The sequence below is a fragment of the Musca vetustissima genome, unplaced genomic scaffold (assembly GCF_032173495.1).
Source record: "Musca vetustissima isolate MV318-11 ecotype Yass unplaced genomic scaffold, APGP_CSIRO_Mvet_v1 utg7560, whole genome shotgun sequence".
NCBI lineage: Eukaryota > Metazoa > Arthropoda > Insecta > Diptera > Muscidae > Musca > Musca vetustissima.
In genome coordinates, this window is record NW_026878577.1 from 26,147 (window position 1) to 36,501 (window position 10,355).

The following is a 10,355-nucleotide window of genomic DNA, read 5'->3' on the forward strand; positions in this document are numbered from 1 at the left end:
CGTATATAGACACAACAGATAGCATCGAATTTTCCCAAAAAAATAATTTTTGGAAATCCATTTGATCCTCATTAGTTTAACTATTATGTCATAATTTATGCTCCAGAAAAAAGTGTGATATGGTGATGAAACCCCCATAAAGAGATCCCATTTGATTAATCTTCAGCTCTCTCTCTCTCTCTCTCTCTCTCTCTCTCTCTCGTTTTTCACTCTCATCGCATTCAAATTCAAGTTACAATCAACGCTTTTCATTTTCAATTAAAGAATGAAAAGATTTTTTGTTCAGAGACCATCCTCAAATTTTGTGGACACTCTGTGGCTCTGTGAAATGTCATTTGGATACAAGGCAGTCAGTCACTTAGTTAGTTAGCGAACGTGAGGTACATCAAGCGGTCGTCAGCCGCTTGTAAAACGGAACGGTCGATCCCGAAAAAAATAGTATTCTAAAACGCTGACGGACGTTCTGATCGTTGTTGTGATTCAATTCTGGCATTAATTGGTTTCATTGTTACAATTAATTAAAAGACTTGCAGCAGCACACAAGTCGTTGACGTAAAATCGTAAAGCCAGTCAGTCGTCAGTTTCAAAGTCATAATTTGCTAAATGGTCAAATGTGGTTGTTATCGATGTTGTTGTTGTAGTCATTCAATTTAATTGGCCTTAATAAAAAACGCGAGTTACAATTTCATTTGTGTGAAAAAAGCCGTAGAGCAGAAGAAGAAGAAGCACAAGTAGTGAAAATCAGTGATAGAAATTTAAACATCGCAAAATAAAAAAAAATAAAACATGTCCCATCATGACCATTCGCCGTGTGGCGAAATGACACAAAAACGTGACTTCCATAGCATTGCATTACCCCAGGTCCACAGCCAATCGTTGAGTTATGGTAGTCGTACATTTTCCACAGCATCGGGTTCACAGACGTTCGGCTCGAAACCAAAATTGGGTTTGGGTGTCAATGCCCAGACAGGACGTCTTCAATGGTGTCCCGGTTTTACATGTTGCAAACTTTTGATTATCATTCCAGTGATAATGCTACCGATTACCTTGGTGCTGATTCTGCTGATGCGCATGGATGGCATGTTGATGGCCTTGCAGATGCATCAACATCATCGCCATTCACATAGAGGAGGGGGTGGAGGAGGATTGGGATATCATCAGGATCAAGAGCCACCCTTGTATTTGGAAGATTATGAGGGTGCCATGGATAATGATCCCTATCAGGATATGATCAGTGAACAATTGCTAATACCAAGGGATAAAAAGGTGCGCCTTAGCGAGGAGGAGAGAATAAAACGTTGCATTTCCTTTCGTTTTGGTTTGAGTGAATCGCTGGATTGGGAGGATCGGGATCTAATGAAAGATGCCCGTACTTCATTTTTACCAAGGGATACAACAGTTATCCCGCGCGAATGTTTGGAAAACTTCAATGGGCACTCTCGCATCACAAATTATAATGAGTTCGATTTGAATGCGTTACTGGAATCGTATGGACGCCGTAGGATACGTCGAGATAATACCGAGCAAGAGGCTCCTTCAATGGATGAGGCTGAAGAGGAGGAGAAGGATGAGGGCGTGGAAAAGCAAGACGAATCTCTGAGACCAAAAGAAGAATTTAATCCAACATCTGAATCAATTTCCGTTTTGAAATCCTTTTGGAATGACCAGACCACCAAGAAGAGCATGCGTGAGGCTCAGGCTCGAACAATGAAACTCTATATGAATACCTCGGTAGATCCGTGTGATGATTTCTATCAATATGTTTGTGGCAATTGGGAGAAACATCATCCTATACCCAAGGATAAGGCTGGGTTTGATACCTTCGAAATGTTAAGAGAAAATCTGGATATTGTCCTCAAGGAGTTGTTGGAATCGAAGGACTATGATGACACTGCACCCAAGAAAGTGGAACACATTGTGGCCAATACTTATGAACAGCTGCCCAACACCCAGGCAGATATTGTGAAACCTGTGCAGTCGCAGGATACCGAGGAAATCGAACGAGAGAAATTGGTACAACATTTGCTGGAGGAACGTGAGGCTCTGGGCCAGTTGCTGGAACGTTACAAAAGAGACTCAAGGATATTCACCAATACAAAAAGGAAACGTTTTACATCACATCCAAATGCCTCGGAATCGTTGTTGTCCTATACTTCATATCGCCAAAAGAGTGGCTTTACAGCCCAACCGCCTTTGGTTACCTTTCAACCCACCTCCACTCCCCTTCATAGAGGCAATTCCAATGATGCTCACACTAAAGCTCGGCAACTTTATCAATCCTGTACAAATATTAAACTCCTCGAAGAAAGGGGCATACAACCTCTATTGGATTTGGTGCAAAGTCTTGGGGGCTGGCCAGTTTTGGATGAAAATTGGTCATCCGACAATTTCGATTGGCTTAATCTCACCGCCCATCTGAGACGCTATAACAACGACATTCTTATCGTCCAATGGGTTGGACCCGATATTAAAAATTCCGATGAAAATATCATACAATTTGATCAAACAAATTTGGGTTTACCCACACGCGACTACTATCTGCAGGATGTCAATGCCAAATATTTGAATGCCTATCAGAGATTTATGGCCGATGTGATGCACAAATTAGGGGCGGATAAAGAGCAGGCCACCAAGACAGCAGCAGATTTAATCAGTTTCGAAACCCAATTGGCTTCCATAACAGCCCCCGCGGAGAAACGTCTCAATGTCACCAAACTTTACAAACGTATGACACTCAGTGACCTCCATTCGCTCATACCGAAAATTGATTGGTTGCGTTACCTTACCATACTGCAACAGCGCAACGTTCAGGATTCTGAAGAAGTTGTCATCTATGCCACAGAATATATGCAAGACTTGGTAAATCTCCTCGATTGCACAGATCCTCAAACCATTGCCAATTATTTACTATGGCGTTTCGTGCGACATCGTATCAATAACGTCGATGATCGCTTCGATGATACCAAACAAACATTCTACCACACCCTCTTCGGTCGCGAAGAGACGCCCTCACGTTGGAAAGTCTGTATCTCCCAGGTGAATACCAATATGGGCATGGCTCTGGGCTCCATGTTTGTTCGCAAATATTTCGATGAAAACAGCAAACAGGACACTCTAAAAATGACCTATGAACTACAGCAAGCATTCCGCGAAATACTCAAAACCACCAATTGGTTAGATCCTCAAACCAAACATCTGGCCGAACAAAAAGTCAACGCTATGTCATTGAAAATTGGCTATCCTGATTTTATACTCAACACTGAAGAGCTAAATGAAAAATACTCTGGCATTGAAATTGACCCGCAAAAATATTTCGAAAACACTCTGAATGTCCTACTGCACACAACACGCACCGAACAAAATAAACTCCACGAACCGGTGAATAAAACCACTTGGCAAACAGCCCCCGCCATTGTTAACGCCTATTATAGCCGTAATAAAAATCAAATTATGTTTCCTGCTGGTATTTTACAACCGCCATTTTATCATCGCCACTTTCCCAGATCGTTAAATTTCGGTGGAATTGGTGTTGTTATTGGTCACGAATTGACACATGGTTTCGATGACAAGGGCCGTCTGTTTGATCGCAACGGCAGCATTCACAAATGGTGGACAGATTTATCTATTAAGGGATTTGATGAACGTGCCCGCTGCATTATATCCCAGTATGGCAATTATACGGTGAACGAAGTTGGCATAGCGTTGAATGGTGAAAGTACGCAAGGTAAGTGAAATTAGATATTAAGTGATTTTTTATGGCAAAGGGAATTAGAATGAATTTTGCATGACAGAGTGAATCATAGGTGTGTGTAAATTTTGGTAAAGATAATAGGTTGTGCAAAGTTTAGTTTAAATCGGACATTCCGTTAGTCTGATATTGGATTTATAAAAATTGAAAATTTTGGCCCTGTGTAGGGGAGGTACCAGAAGGACTGGACCAATGAGTCTAATATTCCTCCTTGATTTAGGCTTGGTAAAGATATAAGGTTGTACAAAGTTTCATGTTATTATAAAATTACATTTTAGCACAATTTTTATCATTTGTGAGGGGAGGTACCAGAAGAAGTGGACCGTATTACCCATCTTCGAACTTAAACTAAATTTGGAAGAAATATTAAGATGTGTAAAATTTGGATGAAATCGGTTGCTCCCTTCGAGATTTATCGTGTTCACTAGCCAGACAGACGCACAACGGTCGGACGGACATGTGTATATCTACTCCAAATTATCTGAAACGGATTTGGTCCGAAGAAACAAGGGGTCTAAACTAATATTTCGATGAGGCAAATTTTCACCGTATCAAAGTGTATATACCCTCATTAGCCATATGGCTGGGGATATAATAATAAATTTCAGGAATATTTGTCAGTATATATTTTCCTAGTTTAGTTTCTATAGAAAAAATAACAAGTGAAAAATCGTTAAGTTCGGCCAGGCCGAACTTTGGATACCCTCCACCATAGATATACTGACAGGTACTTATGCCTTAAGAGGGTGTATACAATTTAACACGGTGAAAATGTGCCTCATCGAAATATTGGTTCTAGACCTCATGTTTCTTTGGACCAAATCGGTTTCCGAAAATTTAGATTTCATCCAAACTTTGCCCATCTAATTGTTTCTTCCAAACTTAGTTCAAATTCGAAGATGGGAATATCGGTCCACTCCTTCTGGAACCTCTACACGGGCGCTACGTCTTAATGCCGCTATAGTTCATTATCGAACCTTACGTTCTAATTTTTAATCTCGCTCTCCTCCGCAGGTGAAATGATTACAACAGAGTCTTAGAACCAAACGCAAACACGAAACAAATTATATAACTATTTTAATATAAAAAAGGGGGTTATATGGGCACGACCCCAAAAAGGGGGCGAATATTAAAATTGCTTGGTAGGGTGATTTTTTACCATATACGACTACCAAATACCAAATTGCAGCGAATTCGGTTGAAAGCGCGTTCAAGAACCCAAAAATACCGAAACCGAAAATGGGGGCTATCCGAAAAAATGGGCATATATTTATAATTTTTTGTGGAGAGATTTGGTACCTATTAAGAACTCCAAATACTAAATTACAGCCAATTCGGTGGAAAAATAAAATCAAAACCCCCAAAATACTAAAAATTAGGAGGTACCATTATATGGGGGCTACCAGAAAAAGTGGATCTATATTTATAAATTTTTATGGAGACATTTAGTACCCAATAAGAACTCAATGTACCAAATTCCTGCGTATTCGGTTGAAAAACGCGCTCAAGAACCTATGCTATATGGGAGCTATGCCTAAACGTGGACCGATATAACCCATCTTCGAACTTGACCTGCTTGCAGACAAAAGGCAAAGCAAATGCAAAATTTCAGCACCCTATCTCAATTCCTTCAGAAGATAGCGTGATTACAACAGACGGACGGACATCGTCTTAGAATTTTTATCCTGATCAAGAATATATATACTTTATAGGGTCGGAAATGAATATTTCGATGAGTTACAAACGGAATGACAAAATTAATATACCCTCCATAAGAGGGAGGGTATACAAATCAAACCTATAGTTCGGACAAAATATTTTCTAGATTAAGAAATCAATCCTTAGGTCGTTCAGATGATTTTCCTTATAGAAAAAATCCAAGTTTTCAGAATTTCAAATTTCTGAAGAATTTATTTCTATAAAATAAATTACAGTCAATTTGCACCTCTATGAAAAAATAACCATCACTTCTCTATAGATTTTTCCTACAAAATAAATCAAAGCTTAATAGTACGTTTACATTTAACCGGATTTCGTTAACCCAGTGGGTTTCAATTGTCAATTCCTTTGCATATATGGACATTTTGGACATTTTTATGGTACTTGGCGCAGTTTGCAACCAAAGTGGCTATAGTTCGGCTTTCCACATTTTATGTGATTTCAGAACTTATTTGCTGTCAATTTCTTACAATAAGTTCTAAACCTTCATATAATGGTTTCTCCCCATTTGAGGTTTGCTAAAAATTACCAACCTTAATTTCTGTTATTTGGTATTTCGTTTTCCCCTAGGATAAAAACATTTAAGGGTACCATAGAAGAACATAGTCCGTAAATCATTGTGAAAATATAAACATTTTGGCCCAGCCGAACTTAACTAATTTTTATTTTTACTTTTTCTATATTCTCCTTGGCTCTCCCACTTCTGTTGCTAGGTGTTTCTCCCTCACTGCTTGTCGGTTCTCCAATCATAGTCTTCCCAATCATAAATTAGACAGCATTGAATTAGACAGGCTTACCCTTACAGCCTGTTTTTGTAAAATTCCAAAAGAACGAATTCGAGTGACTTACGACCAAACTCCTTGGTTTTGAAAAATATGTCATTTATTTTTGTTTTAAATCAGAAAACCTTTATAAACATAAATAATGGTTTGGTCGTAAGTAACTCGAATTCGTTCATTTGGAATTTTACAAACACAGCATCCTTTCAAAGTTTAAGAGTTCCCACTTCTCCACCAGCAGTGTCTTGTTCTGTATAAGGAAGAATTATGTCTTAATATCGCCGCCCCAACCTTTGACGAAGACCGTTGCCTTTTGTATTTAAGAATGTATATTTTCCTCACCAGGTTGAGTTTTATTATCTCAGTTATGGAGACTATGTTTGTTAATAGTTTAGTAAGTGCATCAATGTTGTTTGAGAACTCAAATTCATGCTTTAAGTAATCCCCCTATACTCCATGATCGTATTATTGACCACATCCATCGTATTATTGACCGCATAGCAGAGCTCTTCTCCTCCTGGCGCTACAGCTTCACCGTCCTTAGTCGAATAATTCTCAACGTTTTTTTCTTTATAGCTTTTCATTTTTTTTATGAATTGACATTCGTCTGCTCTTCTGGAGACCTAATCCCTCTTCTGAGGGATGGTCAGGCTTGTCCTGAACTTAGTCATGTCTTTGCTCGCTTATTCCACCATCTTATTAGCTTCACTTCACTACTCTGGCATTCTAAGTCGGTTAGGTTGGCCTTACTCTCGTGTTCAGCAGAGCTCTTCTCCTCCTGGCGCTACAGCTTCACCGTCCTTAGTCGAATAATTCTCAACGCTTTTTTCTTTATAGCTTTTCATTTTTTTTTTATGAATTGACATTCGTCTGCTCTTCCGGAGACCTAATCCCTCTTCTGAGGGATGGTCAGGCTTGTCCTGAACTTAGTCATGTCTTTGCTCGCTTATTCCACCATCTTATTAGCTTCACTTCACTACTCTGGCATTCTAATTCGGTTAGGTTGGCCTTACTCTCGTGTTCAGACTCGGAATTTTAGTTTGAGTCCCCGTCTTCCTCGCATGGCTGGGTCGAGATTGTTCTTCCTCTATGATTCTTAAACTTACATCCATTTTTGCTTGTTGGCTGCTATCCTGTAGCATTACTCGCGACTGCAGATGCCAAGAACCCACATCTGTAGGAGTCGTTTGCTCGGATATTACAAATATTTTCAAATTTTCGACGACTCCAAAGTCGGAGCTACTTTTCCCAATATATCTAACTTAACTTGTTTGGCTCTTAATATATCAAAACATAATAGGGGAGACTGGGGCACCCTCATCACTTTTTATTTAGAGCTCTATATCTCAGTACTTATTAAACATATATAAAAACTTTATTGCTGATTATTGCCCTCTGCTACTTAATTGTAAAAACTAGTACCAAAAGCATATAATAAATTAGTATTAGTTAAACATTTTTACAGTTTTGAAAAAAGTCAAATTCGCCGAATGTGCCCCTACCTGGGGTAGCTTCGGCATTTGATGGTTACATTCGGCACCATAGTCATAGCCTGGAAATTATAACCGCTATCAGTGTGGTTAAAATTCAGGTCCTCCATATGTTCCATATTATTTTAATATGCGACTCAAAGTTTGACTTTTAAGGCTATATTTTCTAGCGGCGGACGTTGATAACTCAAGGCCACACACACCATCAGAAATACCTTTTTTCTATCGCGTTTTCGTCAATGCAAGCACGTTCGGTCTTATATAAGTAATTTCGGACCATATTAAAGAATTATTTTTAAAGACAAACTCAAAAACATTGTAATGAAAAAAATAATACCCCACTATCTGTATATGGCCGAATGTGCCCCACTTCAAAATGCCGAATCTACCCCGAATGTATTTTTTATATTTTTTCATTTATTTCTATCAATCTTCTAAAACATTATATTTTTAATTATTTTTATAAGAATGGACATTGTAATTAACTACTTTTTAATAATACTGCCTTAAAAATTGAAAAGTTTTAAACACGAAATACTTACAAAATGGAATGGAAATATTACAAAAACGTCTGTAAGAATAAAAAAAGCGGTATATTTAAATAGGATTATTAGCTAGAGATTTCAGACTTTGCGACAGTTATTTATTTTTATATTCGATACCGGTTGGTCCTTTTTGGATTCTCTACGGAAGATTCAGATTCAGCGCTGCTCTCCTGGATATTAAAGCTAGCTACGCCGCATTTAGTCGATAGATTCTCGTAGCAATCTCCTTTAACTTTGGATTGGTTCCGCTTTCTCTTTATATTATCCGGCGGAATTGGCATTCGTCAGATCTAATCCTTTTGAGCATCATGTTTGCTATACGCTATAGTTTCTCTATTTCTTGTCGTGACTTCGCTCGCTTCCTCCACTATCTTATCAGTCCCTTCAGACTCCGGAGGGATATTGCTCTTATTTCTTAAATTTACATTTATATTTGATACATATATGCGTGCTTGTAACGGCTACAGATGCGAAGACACCCACATCTGTAAAAGATGTTTGCTCACGATCGCGGATGTGTGCTGTAATTTTATTCTTTTTATTTCCTACCACATTTGTTTATTGTTTTGAGGGAACACCCCGTAGTCTGGTGGCCTCATAAAACAAACAGTATGACCCAAATTTCCATTTTTAAATCTCAAACAAAATTTACATTTCTTAAAGATATATTTTTGTCATTTCAAATCATATAGCCAAGACTAAATTGTAATATCTTGTGGGTGAATATATAATATAGCACAGGTCCAGAGTTTTACATATTCTTCCCAACTTTAATGTTTTCAACTAATAACATATACATTTAGTGTTTAACAAATTTTACTCGTGTATACTATTAAAAAATAATATGTTTCCTCTCCTTCCAGGTGAAAATATCGCCGACAATGGTGGTATACGACAGGCATTTCATGCCTACAAAAAATGGCTACAAGACAACCCCGAAGAAGCGAAAGATGAATATTTACCCGGTATCGATATGACGGGAGAACAATTATTTTTCCTCAATTTCGGTCAAGTGTGGTGTGGTGCTATGCGACCCGAAGCGGTACGCAATAAACTCAATACAGCCATCCATAGTCCGGGTCGATTTAGAGTAATAGGAACACTTTCGAATTCCATAGATTTTGCCAAAGAATTCAATTGTCCAGTGGGTTCACCCATGAATCCGGTCAATAAATGTAGTGTGTGGTAGATTAAGATATCTTTTGTAAAAATCATAAGGTAAGAAGATTAGAATTAGTGAAATTTAATTATTTTATTAATTTTTGGTTTTATATTGCAGATTCGTTTTCTGAAAACAAATTACAAAAACAACCAAAGACACAGTGTCCATCAACGAAAACAAAAAATACTTCAGTTAGCCATTAAATTTTTAAAATTAAAAATCAGTTCAATTTCACTTTAGTTTTCAAACATCAGCAGTTCAGTATCATCTCCCCACTTAAAGCAATGTGAGCTCTAATTGTCATAGGATTTTTTTTTTTATTTGTTGTTGTTGTATTTTTGTGCTGAATGGAAATTGAAGTGTTTGGCTCATATTGTTGCTGTTGTTGTTGGACTGCCGAGGTTGAATTTTCATTTAAATTGTCAATTTAAATTGGTTGCTGTCTACTGGCTTTGCTGCTGATGCTTGACGACTACGACGGCAATGTGGATCTGAAAACGATGAAGATGGTGGCAGTGCTGTTGATGGCTGTTAAGTTCTCATTCAGCTGCATACAGAAATAAAACAAGTCTCCGGGTGTAAGTATATGTATTGTGTATTATGTTTATAACGAGGGGTATATGATAATTCGGACGGATCGATCTTTTTACACCATCCATTCCATTACACCATTTAAAATACTTCAAATCCATCGGGACTTTTATACGACGATTATACCATATTAAACTGCTGCCACACTACATACGCTCTGGGTGAAAACTTGTATTCTCGGAAGAATATGTTTATCCACCACAATTACTGTCATTTCTTAAACCTAAAATATAGTCTGTTCGTTTTAAAAATGCGAGGTAGACCTTTACTACCCAATGAGAACCCAAAATACCAATTAGATATTTGTAGTGATATTTGACA

At 38.0% G+C, this 10,355-nt stretch overlaps 1 protein-coding gene across 1 annotated transcript; it reads left to right on the forward strand.

Moving 5' to 3' along the window:
- The first annotated feature begins 774 nt into the window (after positions 1-774).
- LOC133323335 (neprilysin-4) lies at positions 775-9,470 on the forward strand. The gene is made up of 2 exons (XM_061532275.1): positions 775-3,724; positions 9,145-9,470. The coding sequence occupies exons 1-2, from the start codon at positions 787-789 to the stop codon at positions 9,468-9,470; spliced, it is 3,264 nt and encodes a 1,087-aa protein (XP_061388259.1). The 5' UTR covers positions 775-786.
- The last annotated feature ends 885 nt before the right edge of the window (positions 9,471-10,355 follow it).

Coding starts and splice junctions, on each gene's coding strand:
- LOC133323335 (XM_061532275.1), top strand. CDS start 787: ATGTCCCATCATGACCATTCGCCGTGTGGCGAAATGACACAAAAACGT. Junction 3,725..9,144: donor GAATGGTGAAAGTACGCAAG/GTAAGTGAAATT, acceptor CTCTCCTTCCAG/GTGAAAATATCGCCGACAAT.